The sequence below is a fragment of the Trichomonas vaginalis genome, chromosome II, assembly GCF_026262505.1.
Source record: "Trichomonas vaginalis G3 chromosome II, whole genome shotgun sequence".
NCBI classification, from domain to species: Eukaryota; Parabasalia; order Trichomonadida; family Trichomonadidae; genus Trichomonas; species Trichomonas vaginalis.
Window position 1 is genome coordinate 8,502,458 of NC_067204.1, and position 20,029 is coordinate 8,522,486.

At 31.9% G+C, this 20,029-nt stretch overlaps 4 protein-coding genes across 4 annotated transcripts, besides 2 other annotated features; 2 read left to right on the forward strand and 2 right to left on the reverse strand.

Annotated features, from left to right (window-relative positions):
• Positions 1-8,538: 8,538 nt before the first annotated feature.
• Positions 8,539-10,368, forward strand: TVAGG3_0508230 (uncharacterized protein; the record flags this gene model as incomplete). The annotated part of the gene is made up of 1 exon (XM_001301177.1): positions 8,539-10,368. One exon carries the CDS (start codon positions 8,539-8,541, stop codon positions 10,366-10,368), a length of 1,830 nt encoding a protein of 609 aa, XP_001301178.1.
• Positions 10,369-10,427: 59 nt separating this feature from the next.
• On the reverse strand, positions 10,428-11,403 carry TVAGG3_0508240 (vesicle docking; the record flags this gene model as incomplete). Its single annotated transcript, XM_001301176.1, has 1 exon — positions 10,618-11,403. One exon carries the CDS (start codon positions 11,401-11,403, stop codon positions 10,618-10,620), a length of 786 nt encoding a protein of 261 aa, XP_001301177.1.
• A 99-nt stretch (positions 11,404-11,502) lies between these two features.
• Positions 11,503-11,567: a mobile genetic element.
• Positions 11,568-12,000: 433 nt separating this feature from the next.
• On the forward strand, positions 12,001-13,368 carry TVAGG3_0508260 (WD40 repeat-like family; the record flags this gene model as incomplete). The annotated part of the gene is made up of 1 exon (XM_001301175.1): positions 12,037-13,362. One exon carries the CDS (start codon positions 12,037-12,039, stop codon positions 13,360-13,362), a length of 1,326 nt encoding a protein of 441 aa, XP_001301176.1.
• A 2,578-nt stretch (positions 13,369-15,946) lies between these two features.
• Positions 15,947-20,029: part of a mobile genetic element that runs on past the window's edge.
• TVAGG3_0508280 (organellar and viral DNA polymerase type B) lies at positions 18,924-19,989 on the reverse strand (the record flags this gene model as incomplete). Its single annotated transcript, XM_051236836.1, has 1 exon — positions 18,924-19,989. A coding segment is annotated over one exon (1,066 nt), but the record flags the coding sequence as incomplete, so codon positions are not given.

Genomic DNA, 20,029 nt, shown 5'->3' on the forward strand with positions numbered 1-20,029 from the left:
ACGTTTATATGCTCCTAACTTAGTTCTAAAGGTTTTTCTACAAAATTTAGGAATTCCATCCTCTTTAATGTCATCAATGATTTCCATTTCATTATTTTCCATTTCTTCTTCTCGTTTATGAGGTCTTTGATTATGACTCCATTGATTCCATGAAATTAAATATTCTTTATCATTATATTTATACCTCATTAGCTTATTTTGGCTTTCATATTCATTTAATAATTCACAATCTTCATTTTTAAATTGAAGTTTAACCCATTCAGGATTTAAACAATGTTTAATTAATCGCGGAATATCTGACATCATCTATATATAGCTTCTTTTATAAAAGATAAAAAAATAAATTATTTTAAAATTAATGTTAATTCTTTAATGATTTATAAATAAATATATTTTAATGCATCGTCTATATATAGATGATACAAAAAAAGTCACACAACCCGCACTCATATACTACTAAAATCTTCTGAAAAATAATATCACATAAACTCATATTATTTTCTAATATATAACTATTTTATATAAAAATCAAATTCAATGATCTTAAAAGCGAAGGATAAACCTCAAAATTTACGAATATAATGAGTGGGAATATAATGCTTATCTATCATAAAACCATATGAAATATCAATTTTTGCTTTACGCCTATTCCCACTCATTATATTCGTAAATTTTGAGGTTTATCCTTCGCTTTTAAGATCATTGAATTTGATTTTTATATAAAATAGTTATATATTAGAAAATAATATGAGTTTATGTGATATTATTTTTCAGAAGATTTCATTCTATATGCCTATGAAAAGTACTCTCAAAACCAACTTTTCCTAATTATAATTAAATCTAGAATATTGTATTATGCTTAGTATTATTTCATTTTTCTCATTCAATTTAGAATTTACAAATGTCAAAAAATTGAGAGCTGTCACTTTTGATGAATCAATAAATTGTCACTTTTTCAGCAATAAATCTGGGCTGAAAGCAACCACAAATAATTTATTATTGACAGTATGGGGGTTTTTAACGTGGATTTTGTTTTAGTGTGGAACCGTTTTTTGACCGTAGAGGTCGAAGGTTCAAATCCAGATTTTCAATTTTTTCCAAGTTACATCTCAATGAAAATCCACGCTAAAACAGTCTAGCATTATCTGCAAGTCCTACGAACAGGATCTCGGTGGATATAATATCAAATACATGTATGGATGCATATATATGAAATACTAATAAAATTGATGTTTATTAAAAATTATGATTAAATTTTTCATCAAACTTCTTATTTTATAGATTAATACATAATATCAATCTATATTGTATATCATTTTATCATTCAAAAGGAATAATAATATCAAATTAAAATTAGATCATTGTTTTTCTGAGCAAGAATGTCAAACATTGAAAACAATGTTTATTTATTTCAATTATAAACTAATTATACGATAAATATTCCCATTTATGCATTCTATTTTCTGCATTTAAGAAGATCATAATAAATTTAACTAGGATTCAAAATTGTGTATAATATAGTTATATCAACCTTCTTCTATGGCGATACCTACAACTCTCTTTTATATAATCCAAACTATTATATGTAATCTTGGGAAAGTGTATTAACTTTTGAGATATTGTGATGAAATATTTATATATTTCAATCATAATTAGGTATGACATGATATTTGTCATATAAACATCTATGAAAATTTACTTTAATATGTTTCTAGATGCATCTCAATGAAAATCCACGCTAAAACAGTCTAGCGTTATCTGCAAGTCCTACGAACAGGATCTCGGTGGATATAATATCACATGCATGTGTAGATATATATTTAAGCAAATTTAACATAACTCACTATGTATCAATTATAAAAATATATTATCAATCATAAAAATACTATATTACCTAATTTATCATATCGTTTATTAACATTGACATCATATATCAATATTTTGATTTAATATCATTTTAATCAAAAAAAATAAATTTAAATACATTGTTAGCTAAGACTTTTGATTGAAGAAATAATAAATACATTATTATGTAAAAATTGATATTATAATAAAATAAGAAGTTTGATGAAAAATTTAATCATAATTTTTAATAAACATCAATTTTATTAGTATTTCATATATATGCATCCATACATGTATTTGATATTATATCCACCGAGATCCTGTTCGTAGGACTTGCAGATAACGCTAGACTGTTTTAGCGTGGATTTTCATTGAGATGCATCTAGAAACATATTAAAGTAAATTTTCATAGATGTTTATATGACAAATATCATGTCATACCTAATTATGATTGAAATATATAAATATTTCATCACAATATCTCAAAAGTTAATACATTATAATAAGATTCTTTGTAATAGTCTGCAATTTACTTGAAAAAGTGTGTGAATCACAAATACTCAGAACTTGTATAGATCTATTACACTAAACTATTAATGTTAGTCAAATATGTTGTGATCTTCTTAAATGCAGAAAATAGAATGCATAAATGGGAATATTTATCGTATAATTAGTTTATAATTGAAATAAATAAACATTGTTTTCAATGTTTGACATTCTTGCTCAGAAAAACAATGATCTAATTTTAATTTGATATTATTATTCCTTTTGAATGATAAAATGATATACAATATAGATTGATATTATGTATTAATCTATAAAATAAGAAGTTTGATGAAAAATTTAATCATAATTTTTAATAAACATCAATTTTATTAGTATTTCATATATATGCATCCATACATGTATTTGATATTATATCCACCGAGATCCTGTTCGTAGGACTTGCAGATAATGCTAGACTGTTTTAGCGTGGATTTTCATTGAGATGCATCTAGAAACATATTACCCAGATTTTCCTTACTTTTACCACTCCCCATGTAATTTCTGGGGAAAACGATAATTCATTTTTTTTATGGATGAATAGATCGTTTTCCTTGAAAGGACCTCATATCTCTGGCTAAAAAGAGTGTCAGATCCTAAATAGGTTATTGATCTAGTGTACAAATCCAATAAAAAGCCTATTTTTTTGGCTTTTTTGGTGCTCATTTTTTCGAAGATCTACATGAATATGGGGAAACCATCGGATTTTTTTGGTTAACCCACATCTTCATGTAGTCTGGACTATCTTTCCTCGAAGGGCCTCTTTACGGGTGTAAAAACTCATAAAGTTCTCAAAAGATTCATTCTCTATCTCCATGCTGAAAGAATTTACAATAAAAAAGAGATCTACGCATCAAACTACAGCCATAAATGAACTGAACCCCTAAAGCTCAGCTCTTAGTTTATCAAAAACGTCGAAATCCTTCTCATTGCAATCAAATTTTCTCAATAACTCATAAGAAAAATCGAATTTTGATTAAGCCGATGTTATAGGTATCACAAATACTACAAACTTGAGCAATATCGAAATTGCCAGCAAAAGTTTGAAATTGCATTGCTCATATTTGTTTTGTAAACTAAAAATCTGCTTATATTATTCATTAATTTTTTATATATTATTCATATACTTTAATAAAAACAATACTATTTCACCTTAAAAATGAATTTCATAAGTCAATATTATTTTTTTGAAAATGTATCAATTTTCGATTAAAACAACATGAGAATAAAATTTACGCAAAATTATTTTAAAAAATGGTTTTAAAAATTTATAATTGATGAAGAATAAGATTGCAAGAAGTTTTGAAGTTTAATTTTAAGAAAAAAAATTCGGATATTATTCATGGATCTAAGTAATCTGATATTTGAGTATCGGCACTATGCATAAAACATATATTTATAGTTTTTTTTGGATTTTTATGATTTTAAATATATTCAAATTTGGCAATCCAATAGATTTTTAAAAAATAGGTAAATAAAAATAGATTACATATGCAGCAGATTTAGAACATGAAACAAATCTTATAGTGACCCAAAAAAAAATTCATGATCCAAAAAAGAAAAAAATTAGCTAAATGGGAATCAAACCTTGGCATAATGAATCATTATGTCGGATGTTTCCACTACACTACACCGGCAGTTCGAAAAATACCCTTGGTGGTTCTATTTAATAGCTACTCCAAACGATAGGCGGTGTCCCCAGCTTTAGAGGGGTGGTTAAAGTAAGGAAAATCTGGGTAAAGTAAATTTTCATAGATATTTATATGATAAATATAGTTTAATTCTTAGGTTTAATTTTGTTTAATAATTGTTTCATTAAATATCCTATTGATGTTAAATTATTTTTCAGATTTTCTTCATTACCATTAATTGTCGATAAAACAGTTTAGATTTTCTTGATAATCATCATATAATGTATCATGCATCCATTAAAAGCAACAGAATCTATACATTTCAAAATGATTCAATTTCGGCGTGTGGGCAATTTTAACGACATTTTTTAACGCGATACGAGCGTAAGTCCATAGAATGTGTTTTGAGGGAAACTATAAAAATCCAAAATAGAGGTAAGTGCGCCATTATTACCTGCGAAGTTACATGGAATAAATCGAAGAGTAAGTACAAGATGATCTTGCATCTTTCCAAGTAAATGAAATTTATTAAAATTAAGATGATAATATTCATTTATAGTATGTGTATGATGTGTTTTCAAAATTTCTTCAAATAAAATGCAATGATAATTTTTGAATAATTTTTTTCTTGTGTATATTTCATTTTTTATTAGTGAAAATATCATTACATCAATAAGGAAAGCACAATCCAAATTCATATTAGTTAAATTAATCTACGACCAAAAGCCCGCCAAATTTGAATTAAACACGTTTTTTGATAAAAGTGTCATTTATGATTGTTGCATTTAGGGATAGTAGCCAATTTCGGTACCAATCTTGAAAATGCCTCGCCATGCCCGCAACATGGAAGAGAAGTATTGGTCTGATATTGAACTATCAATCAATGCAAACTGAATCACCTTGTCATGTTGCTCCACAGATACAGCAGTCTGAGTCCCTCGCTTGGTCATGTTGCTCCACAGATACAGCAGTCTGAGTCCCTCGCTTGGTCATGTTGCTCCACAGATACAGCAGTCTGAGTCCCTCGCTTGGTCATATCACACCAGATAAATAAAAGTTCAGCTTCACAATACTTACCTGCTCTATTATGTGATTTTTTCCAACTATCATATGTTAGTTGTTGTATTGAAGTTGAGTATGAAAGAATAATGTTGCAAGATTTCTCACCAAATAAAAAATCATTAAAGAACATTTTATTCTTTGAAAATGTATTTATGTTGAAAATAATGGAAGATGTTATTCTTGTTAGTTAGTTTACGAAGTTCTTTTGGAAGAAATTTGTTGAATATCTTTATTTTGAATGGGAATGAACTTAGGAAATTCACCACGAGCTCTTGAATAGGCAGAATTGTAATGGATGATTAGCTATGATGGGATTATACGATGTTGGTTTGTTCTAGAATGATTAAAAAGTTTTCAGGTAATGTGCTGATGCATTACAAAAGATGGAAATTATTTAAATAATAACAACAATTTATTTGTCTTTGACATCCAACACTCAGTCTCTCTTTGACATCCAACACTCAGTCTCCCTTTGACATCCAACACGCAGTCTCTCTCTTTGACATCCAACACTCAGTCTCTCTCAGAGACATCCAACACTCAGTCTCTCTTTGACATCCAACACTCAGTCTCTCTTTGACATCCAACACTCAGTCTCTTTTTGACATCCAACACTCAGTCTCTCTTTGACATCCAACACGCAGTCTCTCTCTTTGACATCCAACACTCAGTCTCTCTCAGAGACATCCAACACTCAGTCTCTCTCAGAGACATCCAACACTCAGTCTCTCTTTGACATCCAACACTCAGTCTCTCTTTGACATCCAACGAGGCGTGCTGAACCGTTGGGTGGAAATTGAATACCCACACTTCAGCATGGACCCTTCTGATGGAGATAGACCCAACATGTATATGGATGAATATTAGGACATTAGGTATAGATGAACATATATAGGAATGAGGACCACCTTGGGTCAGCATCAGATATCGAATTTTAGAACCATCTAATTTTCATTCAATATTCTATAGGTGCAATGTATGTTTCCTATATATAAAGGTTTGATAATAGTTAGGTCTCAATATAGATCTTTGGTCCCAATTTATATTATGAATATCATCAATTTGTGTGTTTTTAACATTATATATTAGTATTGTGTTGATATAATGCTATATTATGTAGTGGTAGGTGTGTCTTGATATAAATTATGTTATTGATCGGGATATGAGTACAAATGCAAGTTATCCCGGGGTGAGGTCAGGGCTATCGCGTCCTAATTCATAGGAAGGGTTATCATGCCTAGTATGTGTGTGCTGTGCTATCCGTTTGACCATTGGATGGCACAGCACACACAATCACAAGACAAAACCTCGAAGCGAGGAACAGTTCTTGTAAGGATGTGGTAACTATATACCTATCCTTACAAGAACTTGTATAGTGGAGCAATGTTTCGAATTGCTCCACTTTTCCTCGCATCGAGGTTATCCCGAGGTGAAGTCATAGCAATGGGGCTCATATTGATGGTGCACCATTGCTATGACTTGCACCTTCGTATGGTACTATCCATTATGAATTTTGAAATAATTTTGCAATTGAAATATCTTAAATTTAACAAAAAAGGCCGAGAAGGGGGTCCTTTCTCAAGGTCAGGGCCCCTTCTAGTCTTTCTGGTGTCGGAAGGAGTGGCTTTTGCCAGTATTGCCGCTCCTTCCGGCATCATCTTTGCATTTCGCAATTGTCGCGGCAAGTGCATTCTGGCACCACAGGTGCACTTGCCGCGACATATGATTGCGAGTGTCTGCTGCTCAGCCCCGGATTCGCAGCAGACACTCGCAATGCGAACCAAAGTTCGCCAGAAAGACCGGGAAGGGGGTCCTTTCTCAAGGTCAGGGCCCCCTTCTAGTCTTTCTAGAACTGTAATTTGACTTATTTTGCCGAATCTCAGGGAAAACCGTCCGTGATTTGAACGATCTCCTGAGATTCGGCAAATTTGATTGTAAGCGAGGCTCTGGCCTTTGCTTGGGCCAGAGCCTGTATTTGTATGTCTTTCAGGGCCGAGTTCCTGCGAGATCGTCGACATGATCGACGATCATCGCAGAACTCGGCCCTGAGGATGAATTTTGCAGGCTCTGGCCTTTGCTTGGGCCAGAGCTTCGTATTTTCTACTTCCCAGGGCCGGATTCCACTCCTGCCGCCCGGGATAAGGGCGGCATTTGGGAAAGCCGGCCCTGGGGAATGTAAGCCATGCCCTGGCCTTTGCTATGGCCAGAGCCTGTATTTGCATGTCTTTCAGGGCCGAGAAGAGAGGAGATCGCCAATGATGTGGACGATCTCCCTCAAACTCGGCCCTGCGGATTGTATTTACAAGCTCTGGCCTCGGAAAAGGCCAGAGCTTCGTATGGACGTTCTCTCGGGACTGGATTCCTCTCCGGCCGCCCCGAATCAGGGCGGTCTTTGAGGAAACCGGCCCCGAGGATTGTTTGCGAAGCTCTGGCCTTTCCTGAGGCCAGAGCTTGTGATTTTCGTTCAAAGCCAAGTTCCTCTCGGATCAGGCCTAATGAGGACGGCCGTCGAGGAACTTGGCTCTGAGGGGATGAATTGTTGGCTCTGGCCTCGATGAAGGCCAGAGTTTTGAATGGAATGTTTTGATGGGATGAGCCTATGAGCAGTAAGCTCGTCCCATCAAAACATTCGTTTAAAAATTGAATTAAAAATTATCGTAGGCATTCAAAAATTAAAACAATTAATATGTATAATATTATTATGTAATAATAATAGAATAAAATATATATAAAATTATGTAAAATTTTCAAAAAATATTGGAAAATGGAATTTTGAAAGAAAAAATACGAGTTTGTATATGAAAAATTGATATTAGAAAAAATCTAGATTAGTAGAGTTAGATTATTTAGAATTTAAATGAGAAATGAATTATGAAAAAGGAAGATTAGAAAGAATTGTATATTTATAATTTAATAAAATGAAGGAATCGAACTAAGGAGTTTACAATTACAATACAATAGGACAATATATTGTAATTGTAAACTCCTTTCGAGAAACGATTTTCGAATGTGACATTCGTGCCACAAAGTGAAAGCTTTTCTCGAAAGGAGTTTACAATTACAATACAATAGGACAATATATTGTAATTGTAAACTCCTTTCGAGAAACGATTTTCGAATGTGACATTCGTGCCACAAAGTGAAAGCTTTTCTATTGGGTGGACTAACTATTGTTGATTCTTTGGTATTATCTTCGTGGTCTTTATATATGATTCCTCTAACCCATTTCAATATTTGCGTCATTTTTCAGGGAAACCTATGGACGATAATGTAAACATAACAAAAATAACCTTATTAGTGCTTGAAAGTATGGATCATCCTGATTCTAATATGATTTTAAGAATTTAATGATTGAGAGTTGTAAAGTTAAATTGAGAAGAAAATCAATAACAATTATCGGTGTGCAGCACCGATAAAATGTTGAAAAAAGCTCGTTTTTTTTGCTCAATCTCAAAAAATGTCGGTGCAAAAAATCAATAACTTATTAAACAATGGGGAAATTATCAACTTCAACTTGATTTCTGACCAATTGAAGTACACTCTTATTGATATTTGCAACTTATTACAAGAACATTCAGCTTCAATCAAATCATTACAAGAAGAAGTTAACCTCAGATCGACTAAAAAAGAGGTGGCATTACTCCAAGAGCAAGTGGAAGACATGAATAAGAATAATAAAGAGGCACTTCAGTCTCAAAGTGAAAAAGTTAATAACAGATTCGAAGAAATGACGACATTTATTAACAAATATCAAAACACCCTTTCAGAAAAGATTGATTACAGCAATAAAAAACTCAAGGAAGAGTTCGTTGCCAAAGAAAAAGACTTACAAGGAGATATTTACATCGCAAACCAACAAATTCGAGAAATCAATGTTAAAATTATCAGTCAATCAAATTTATTACAAAAATCACAGGCAGAAATACAAAAAATTAATAAACTTCTCGATACAGGAAAAGATAAATCTTTAGAATTACTTGCACTTCGAATTGAAGGCTGCGAAAACAAACTTAACATATTAACTTCCGAAAGCACAACCTTCCAGAATGATTTAACTTCAAAAGTTGATGAATGCGTTAAATTAGCAAATACGATCAAGAAAGACTATACAAATGAAATGCATGCTTTGAGTGTTGATCTTAATGATGTTAAGCATATGGTTGTTGATGTTCAAGTGTTCCAAAACGATGGAACACTCGATACACCTGCATTAATCAGAGCTTTGCAAAGAGATTCAAGAAGAATTGATAAGTTCGATGAAACAATTAATGCTGTGAAAGAAGACCATCTGAAACTCAATCAAATGTGTATGAATTTAATTAAGACTTTTAACGAATTACAAGTGAATATGGGCGAAATGGTTGGCGAAAATAACAATTTTAGACGAAATCTGATGAAGAGAACTGATGAAAACCAAGCTTTAATTTTAGATTTTTCTGATGAATTAGTTAAAGTTTCAAATAACGTTCATTCTATAGTTGATTCAAATATGAACTCGACTACACTTATTTTGAATTCATTTATTCAACTTTCTGCTTTCATTCAACATTTAACGAACAGACAAGTGCCAGTTCAGATCAATTTCGATGACGCAATGATTAATCTTCAACAACAGAACGATTCCATTATAGAACAGAACGAAAAACTGGAAGAAAAAGTGAAAAATGCTCATTCAGAAATGAAATATGGCCGCCAAGCATCTGCAGACTTCACATTACCTATAACTAATATTCCTATACCAGAAGAGTTGATCAACCAGATAAATTCTACAATAACAACTGTAAAAAGTGCACAAGAAGAAAATTTGGAGAAAAAGGAAGAGGAAAACGCAAGGGTTGCAATTATGCAACCAAACGAAATCGAAAATAAACGTGTTATACAAGGTTTATCCACCAAATTCGATGGATTTATTGAAAAAATTGAAGCATTAAAGACAATGATTGATGAAAAACTTGATAGAAAGGCTGATACACAAGTAGTTGAGCGTCTCATGGATAGGAATAGAGTTGCCCTTAATAAATTGCGTGACAGACTCAATGAAATAGCAAATGCATTAAATGATCCAAGTAAGAAGGATTCAATTGACTTAAAATCATCAAGAACTACAACTAGTAGATGTTCTTATAATTCTGATCTGATTATTACCTCTAAAAATCCAAATAATGGAAATGCTCAAATAACTCTTCCAAAATTGCGCCAAAGACCTGATCAATCACATCAAATTATTTATGGGCAAGAGACAAGATCACAAAGGGCTCCTTCAATCGATCAATCTGCTCGATATTAATTATTTTTTTTCTTATATTTATTTGTATTATGTTTTGTTTGAATATAAATAATAATTATGTAATATTTCTTAGTTTTGCTTTACTTTTACCACATTCTAACCCGTTTTGATGAAATATAATTTTTATTTGTTAGCATGGACATTGCATTCAGTCAAAGATACTTATATTTATTACAAAAAGGAGTGTGTTGATTTCTTTTTCTTCAAAAAACAACAAATAATTAAATAAAATAAATAAATAAAAAACATTTATACAATAAGGATAAAAATAAGAGCGAAAATGAACAAGACAATAAATATCTTCAAGATGAACCATTTATTTTTCATAACTTTATCTTTGTATTTCATAAGTTCCGATTCACCTGCTTTCATATTTGTTAAGGCTTCCATAGTATTTTCATCGATTCTAATAATAGATGTATCTTGATCAGCAATCATTGTTGATAATCTTGTCATCATTTCAACAATTGAAGTAATAGATGATTCAACATCTTTAACCAAACCATATCTCTCGTTTAAATTTTGTTGTTCGAACTGCATTTGGTTAATTGGAATTTCTATTTCGTCATCATCGTTATAAGATGTATTATAAACCTGTTGAGAGTGTGTGTATCCACCATATCGACTTCTTCTACTCATGTTTTCTTTCATAATTTGGGCTCTTTTATCAACAATACTTTGGAATTGCGTATTTATATCATAAAGCGATTTTCTAAGTTGTTGTGCTACTATTGGTGCTTGTGGAGCTTCTTTTTGCATGCTTTGCATCGAATCAATCTTTTTGTTTATTTGTTGTATGTCATTTTGAAGTTTATTCATTAATTCAACTATTTCTCTATCATTTTCACCAAGAACATTATCTCCAGATATCAAGTTATCGAGCCTTTGACAAATTAATGAAGTTTCGGTGATTTGAGTACTAATACTATCAGCAAATTCGAAAAATTTAGATTTAGATCTTAATGACCTATTGTTTTGAGCATTTTTTGGCCTCTCTTGAGATAGATATGTGAAAAATTCTGATGTTCTATTCATATGTCAAAAATAATCTCAATGATTTTGACAAAATGCCAAAAATGAGTTTACATTATGACTTTTATTTAGGAGAACAGTTCGACCAAACAAAGACTATCGTTAAGTTTTAAATAACAGAGTTTTGGAAGTTATCAAATTTATCTGTTCAAAAACTAAAGATTTTCTTGGACTTGTATACATTGATCAACAATATTGTATCTTTTTCAGTGATAATTTATTATCGCATAAGAAATCTCATGCTGCATAATGAAGAGCTGTTTCTCCATATACATTTTTCCCCCCATTGATAATTCCACAATCCAAAAGAATATTCACAAAGGGATATCCCTTGTAATAATTTAAAGCGGTCTCTATATTTCACTCATTCATTAATATTGTGGCAGTACAATGTTGTATGAAATCATTGCATGCTCAATATTTAAAATTGATGGTGAAAATCCAGGGAACTGTACAATTCACAAAATCAAAATCTGAGAATTTGGAATCGGTATATATATGCTGAATGTTTGAAATGTGCTATTTTCTAAATATTAGTTCATTATAAATAATCAAAATTGTGCAAAACATTGGCATAATATAAGTCACATCAATAATCTTGGGAATTAAGGATGTCTGCACGCCCGTAAATTAAAAATGAACGAGATTTTACAGATAAATTTACCTGAAGAAGGTGAACACCAACTTCGACCATTCCAATCAATGGTCGAAGATGTTGATCTATTTTGCGGATCAAGGGATGGAAGGCTTTTTCAACTCGATCCTTTGAATTATAAAATCAAAAAAACCATCAGTTTACATAATTCATGGATTTCATCAGTTCAAGCAACACCAGATTTCATCGTAACATCTTCTTACGATGGGAGTATTGCATTAATTCCCAAAGAAGAAATTATAAATTCAGATGAACCTAAATTCACACAAAAGTTCGTACATAATGATTACATATTATCAATGACAGTTAAGGATTCTACCATATTTACCTCTTCATCCGAACCAAAAATTTCAAAATTCAAAATAACAGAATCAGGACTCAAGCATTATGCAAGTATACATACGGAAACATCAGCACACTGCATCAAATATCTCGATAATCTACTTTTAATAGGTGAAGCCAATGGAAAAATTTCATATTATGATTTAAGAAGCGAAGTTAAGAATATTCACAATTGTTTTAGCCACGAATCATGCATCAAAGTGATTTCATGCAACGAAAATACAGTTTGTGCAGGATATCTCGATGGAAAAATTTTTGAATTTGATAAAAGAACTTGGAAAGCAGTTCATGAGTATTCAGACAACGGATTTCCTATTAACATATCATGCACAAGTGATTCATTAGTTGCAATTTACTCAGATGGCGTTGTTCATGATTATTACAATGTAACAAATCCTCTTTATAATTTCAACGTTTCGCTGATATCTGGAATACATTCTACAAAGAATAATTCGCTATTTCATGTCTGTGATACCTCAGGAAACCTCAGAAAATTTGATAAAAATAATGAAATTTGTAAACTCGAGCCATCTGTTGCTGCTGATGAAATACAGAGATTAGGACATAATACGGATATTCTTGTTAGAAATAGCAACGATGAAGTCTATTTAATTGATGGAAAAACTCTGAAAATTTCAGAAAAATTCGGAAAAGTTGATTTCAGAGAAAAAGTGAAAGAACTCACAAAGAAACCATATTTATATTTCCCAATATCATTTAATGTATCAACAGGAATCCCTAGAATGATCATCTCTAACTTCCTTCCAAAGCTAAATGATCCTTCTTTCAAAGAATCTCGAGAAGCTCTAAAAAATATTGTTTTGTCATTAAGAGAGAACAAAATTCCAATTCTAGTAACAAATTCAAATGGAATACCTTTATATAAGTCAACTTCCGATAAAAGACTCCCATTTTGGATGAGATATTGCATAGAAAACCATTTATCACAAGATATTAATGATTAATCTCTGTGATTTCACATTTTTTGTTTGTTTGTAAAATATTTATATGTAATATGTATTATTTGCATGATTATTTTTCATTGAAAATCTAATTTATTTTATTTATCATAATATTTTTTAACTCAAGACCCTCAGAATAGAACATTATATAATATTATCATCAAAAAATCAATTTTTTATCCCACTAAATGTAAACATATGAGGTTACGAAAATCTTATATTGTTTCAATTGCCCATTTACAATATTAACTATTAAAACATAAAGTATGGTAGGGATAATTGAATGTGATCCTATAGATTCAATGAAGAAATGAATAATTAAATTGGAAATATTTGCATCAATTCATCAAATGCTGCGTTTCTTCCAATTTCATGTAGGAAATTCATAAGAACTTTAAATTTAAAAAACCAATTATATTGTAAACCCTTAGTGAAATCACTTGTAAAAAAGGCGTCAAAAATTTTCTCACTGGGTTTTCGTCTATCAATCCCAGCTCATTATATACGCAACCAATCAAAAATCTGATATGGGAGTCCAAGGCTAACTTTTTGTTGTCTACCTAATAAAAGAGGAAGCAGCATTAGTGAGAATAATCGCAAATATTCAATTTAAATTATCTTTTTATTCTTAATTTAAAGTGACAAAAAGAATAAAAAACCTATTCTAAGGCATGTTGTTATGTAAATGAGACTAGACATCATATTTTATGTTATGAAAAAAAATATTTAGAATTTTAGAACAAAATAAATAGAAAAAATAGCATAACTTATGGATGTGCGTATATTAAATGTAATAAATTAAGAGAAATTATTTTTGGCGCCAAAATTATTCGTTAACTCTCAAATTTTTCTGAGTCAATAAGCCGCCAAAAAGTGTCATTTTGTTTCGTTAGAGAAAGATGAATTGTCCATGTCATCCAATCGGGAACAAGGGGGATGGGGATTAGATGATAAAGAAGCAATTCATGCTCTCTATCTGAAGCAATCAGACTTACCAGCAACAATGTGAATCAGTCTTTCACTGAATGAGTAGGTGTTGGAAGAACTGTTCTCTAAAGCGATACAGTTGCGCTACATGTTCGTCAACTTGTCTAGAAATAAATATATCATTTGTTTATACGTTTTTTCGTAATAAATCTATTTTATTTGTTGTATTTGAGTATGAAGATAACAAAAACTACGGCATAAGACGCAGTACACTGGGCTTCGTTGCCATTTTATTTACCATGTTAAGAATAAACTTAACAGACATGCTTTGTTTTCGACGAAGCCATCTAAAATAACGTACATCTAAATAAAACTAAAAAAACTGTAAAATTTCTTTATTTGATAGTATACTTCAAATTATGCACTATACCTTCTAGAATTCTATAACACTCTTTGCATATAATTTTTTTTTAAAAAGTTATATCTCGACAAAAATATGATTTATCATAGAGTATGTAAATAAAACTCATTCGCAGTATTAAAAAATCGTAAATCTTTCAAAAAAATTTTGAATTACAAATTTTAAAACTTAAAACAACATTTTTTGAAGCGAAAAAACGAAATCTAATTTTTTTTGGAAAATTTAGAATAAATAGAGCTCTTTAACTCGTCGAATACAAATTGTTTTCAAGTTTTTTTCGACCGGAAATTGAACTTTTAGAGTTTATACAATAAGATTCACATGAAAAATACGGGTTTAACAAAGAAATCACAATATAAAGGTTTTTTAGTAGAACGAGATTGATAAAAACTATGGTATGATAAAAGACGATAATTTTTGCGGGATAATTGAAGAAAATGAATGATTCGAATTACAGACATACTCTAGTCCGAAACTTACTATGGTTCGTGACTATTTTTGAGACAGAATAGCTGTAGACTAAGGCTTACTCTAGATCCAGACTTATTATCAATTAAATTTGCTTTTGGAATAAGACTTAATTTTAGTTACAAACTTATCTTAATATCAGACTTATATTTGAAATCAGACTTACATTTCAAGTCAGACTTACTTTCGTCCGAGACTTACATTTCAAGTCAGACTTACTTTCGTCCCGAGACTTACATTTCAAGTCAGACTTACTTTCGTCCGAGACTTACATTTCAAGTCAGACTCTAACTTCGTCCGAGACTTACATTTCAAGTCAGACTTACTTTCGTCCGACTTTACCATTTCAAGTCAGACACACTTAACTTTTCGTCCGAGACTTACATTTCAAGTCAGACTTACTTCGTCCGAGACTTACATTTCAAGTCAGACTTACTTTCGTCGAGACTTACATTTCAAGTCAGACTTACTTTCGTCCGAGACTTACATTTTCAAGTCAGACTTAACTTTCGTCCGAACAGAACTTACATTTCAAGTCAGACTTACTTTCGTCCGAGACTTACATTTCAAGTCAGACTTACTTTCAGTCCGAGACTTACATTTCAAGTCAGACTTACTTTCGTCGAGACTACTTCTATTCATAAGTCAGACTTACTTTCGTCCGACGAACTTACATTTCAAGTCAGACTTACTTCGTCCGAACTTACATTTCAAGTCAGAACTTACTTTCGTCCGAAACTTACATTTCAAGTCAGATTACTTTCGTCGAAAATAGACATGTTCTCCACTCATGACCATAATGCCCAGTGTTCTTGCCTCCAGACCATAAGGACTGTCTCTACATTGAAGCACAACTCTTAAACTCTACCATCGCAGTATTGTAAAATCTACGCTAGCTTTATTTTTATCACGAATGACCTCATTGCTGACATATGACCTCATTCATGACCTCATTGCTGACAAAAATAAATGACCTCAGAACTTCAACTTACGAATAAAGCTTGTTTTAGTCGTTATTGAAAAGTTGAACTTTTCAGCAAAGCAAGGTTGACATGACTTACATAAGTCGAATGCAATCTCTTGACCATCATAAAGTGCTTTGTAAAGTTTCATTAAACTGAACTCAGAGTCTTTGTCATATGTTCCAACAGGTATGTGAATGTTCTTATCTTCATTGTAATAGCATTGTATAGCTTCAGGAAACATTTCATTAGCGGTTAAAGCAATAACATCTTGCTTCACGCCTTTCATTCTGCAGTGAAATGCAACTTCATTTAAATCGTTAGTGAGTAAGTCTATGTAGGTCTTCTTTCCACAGAAAATACTTTTATAAGCTAAACTTTGTTTTCCAGGTGTTATTTCTGCAAAGTCGCTATGAAATTGACCAAGGTTCTTTCCTATAAGTTCGCGACCATATCTCTTCTTAAACTCTGCTGCAAGCTTTGGATGTCTTCATTATATAAGTGCATACTGTCGGTATCCTGGTAAAAGATTTGAAGACCCATGTCCTCTGCAGTACAGAATACTTCATTCATAATACGTTTTGACATAGACAGAATATTAACACCAAGTGGACAGAAGTTAAAGTGTCTGCAAATGCTTTTCGTTAGCTTGAAAATAGTTTTATCTGAACCATCCAAACCTTCGAACTTCACTATATGGTTGTAATTTCTTATAGCATATCTTATAGCATCTTTGTCATTTACTATGGTTATTTTTGACTCAATAGGAGATAGAATAGTTTTGCCATAAATGCTGTTCAGAATGAGTTTTATAATTTCTTGTAAGGGGTTTCCTTCTTTCTTATACTTTAACCTTAACTCAAACAACTTCTTTACTTCATCTCTTATTCTCATATCTCTGTTTCCATCGTAATAGTATCCTTGCAACACTTCACATTTGACACATTGATATTTTATGAGGTCTTGTAATGTTATATGGTCAACATACATGAGACAGCAAGTGTTTGAACTTCTTGGAACGTTAAGTTCTGGATTTAGTTCAGGGTCGCAAACTATTAAATGAAAGTGTCTGGGTATACCAATCTCTGTTATCTTAATGAGAACAAAGAAGCCAGACATAAACTTTTCACCAATGGGTTCCTTTTGGTCATCATCGAATAAATGTCTCATGAGATACTCTGTGCTTAACATTTCTCCTTCAATACTTTTGGAATCCTTCTAAAGTATAAAGTCTTGCTATAGCTGAAGGATATAATGAAACAGTGTCGAAGTCAGCAATGAGTTTCTTTTTGCTCTTTTGTTTCATGTTATCTGACAACATACATCTTCCACCTTGAATGCATCTCGAAATAAATTCTCTTGGTTTATTTGAGAGGTCATAAAGATTTCCATTCGGGAAGTATACTCTGTTCTCAAACAATTTGTTAGCAATAGAACAAATACTAACGTAGTCATAAACGTTTAAATCAAACTCTTTCAATAAGTCATTGCGGAACTTTACAAAACCTTCTCTTAAAATTCTTACATCTTGTTTGCAGTAAAACGTGCTATATTTTTCTAAGTCGAAGTGGTTTTCATCTATTCTGCAACCTTTGATGGAATCTATGTTTTCAAATGTATCTGCATCATGGATAAACTTACATGCTTCAGAAATGACACCAGTTCTGTTGTCATTTGCTAACAAAACACTGCTGTAGTAGTTATATGGAAATACTTCTTTCGGTCCTGTTTGTAAGTTAAACATAGCAGGAAATAGTTTAAGCTTCTTATTTATAACACTGTAAGAGTCTTTTATAATAATTGCCCGTCCTTTATATAAACCAGTTATTTGCATTGTTCGTGAACCTTTAATGATGGGAGTTCCTTTCACTTCTGTCATGTGTCTTAAGATGAAGTTTATGTCATAACTGAGGTTGTGAAATATATTAAACTCTTGTCAGGAAGTCTTTCCAAAAATTCTGTTGCACAGTTTTGACCCCAAATGCTTTCACTAACTGAACCATCTTCACTGTCATAACAGATGTTAAAAGCTTTATGAAAGCCATCCGTACTACACTCAAAGTCAGCAAAGAAAACGTGCTCAGGAATGAATTTACATTTAGCTTTATTTACTTCTTTTGACTCTGCTTTCTTCTTCAGTTGTACACAATACTTTGGAGCATATGTCAAATCTTTAAATGGTGCAAGGTTCTGTTTATATAAGTCAGTAGTATATGTGAAAAGTTCTCCATAAGAAATAGGTTCGAAATATTTGCACTCCCACAATGTTTTCATAACATCCCATAACGGTGTTGTTCTATCATAACGAACTACATATTTATCTTCTCTCTTTGTATAAATCTTCATCTGTTTCTCAATGTTCATTCCACCACAAGCTTTGAGAATTTCTTTATAGTTTCGAATGAAGTATGTTGTCATTGGTAATCTTTCATTTAGCATGTAGTCTTTCAACAAGAAGTAAGTCAATAGTTCTAACAGTTTCGCATTCTTTTGGTATATATCTCTTATTTCATTATGTCTTGAGTCATTGAAATAACCAATGGTAACATTAAATGATATACCTGTTGCGTCAGAAATTTCTTGTACTTTACTTTGAGGAAAGTCTCTAACACGAATGACTTCTCTCATGTGGTCAATAGTTTCTTCATTTACTCCAGCCTGAATGCAAGCATAAACGAAACAATTGTCCTCTGTCATAAGTGTTGCAGTTCTTTTGTTCAGTTCATTGAAGATTTGGTAGCGTTCAAGATTTATAGGTAATGTGCAAAGATACTTCCAGAACTGACCGCTTCTCTTCTTATAAAACTTCTTTTCACCATTATCTTTCCAAAAGCTTTCTATAAGTGCTGGGTTTCCTGTTTGCTTAAGAGCTTCCAAAATGGCTTTCTGGTCATTTGTCAGTGTGCTTTCATCTCTATATGGTCTCTTTTTTGGTTTGCCTTTCTTTACATCTGACATCGTTAAGCCTTCATATTCTGTTAAATCATACATCTTTATTTCGGTAAGATTCTTTATGTTTGTCAAGAAGAAGTCATAGTGCATTTCAACAATACCTGCGGCATTTGCTTCTATCTCTGATATAAAGTTCTCCTTCAAGAGCTGATGTAGTAATGTTCCAATATTATTGAGGTTTAACGTAGAACATTCATACTTTCCACCAAGTTTATAACATACCATCCATCTCTGTTGGGAGTTTATTTTAATTTTCTCTAAGAGTCTCATGAAAACCTTACCAAAATGTTTGTGTAAGTAGTCTCTGTTTGGTTCATCTAAAGCTTCGATGTTAAAGTCAATGAGTCTATTGCCTGACTTCACATTTCTCTTCCTATTCTCTTCATCTTTCTTTAACCATCTCTCACCTTCTTTTGGTTTGTCGTCAATGGAACGAATGACATCGTTAGCTTTGCGAACTTGTTCTATAGCACTTTTAAACATCTCTCTTCTCTGTTGTTTCAGTGTGTCATCTCTCTTTCGTGTTTCACCAACGTTCGCATTTGTTATGTCAAACATCTCTCTTCTTACTTCATGCGAAAGAGCTTTACGAGTATGACCAACGTTTGCATTTGTTATGTCAAACATCTCTCTTCTTACTTCATGAGGTACTGAACGTCTATGATATAAGTCAATAGCAATGTCATTTAAAGGAAATGCTCTTGCATGGACTTCGTCCTCGCCGCGTTGCGGCTTTATGAACTCATGAATTCTATCATAACTTATTGCACCATTATAGTCATTGAGGATGTCAGCGAGTGCTTTTTTGTTTGTTGCGTAATGCTTTGCAACATCTATATTAGCTTCTGTAAGAAGTTGTTTTATTTCCGAGTGTTCTAACTTAGACAACTTCCGATACATCTTTAGTAGGAAATAAAAAAATATTTTTTGAAAAAATTAG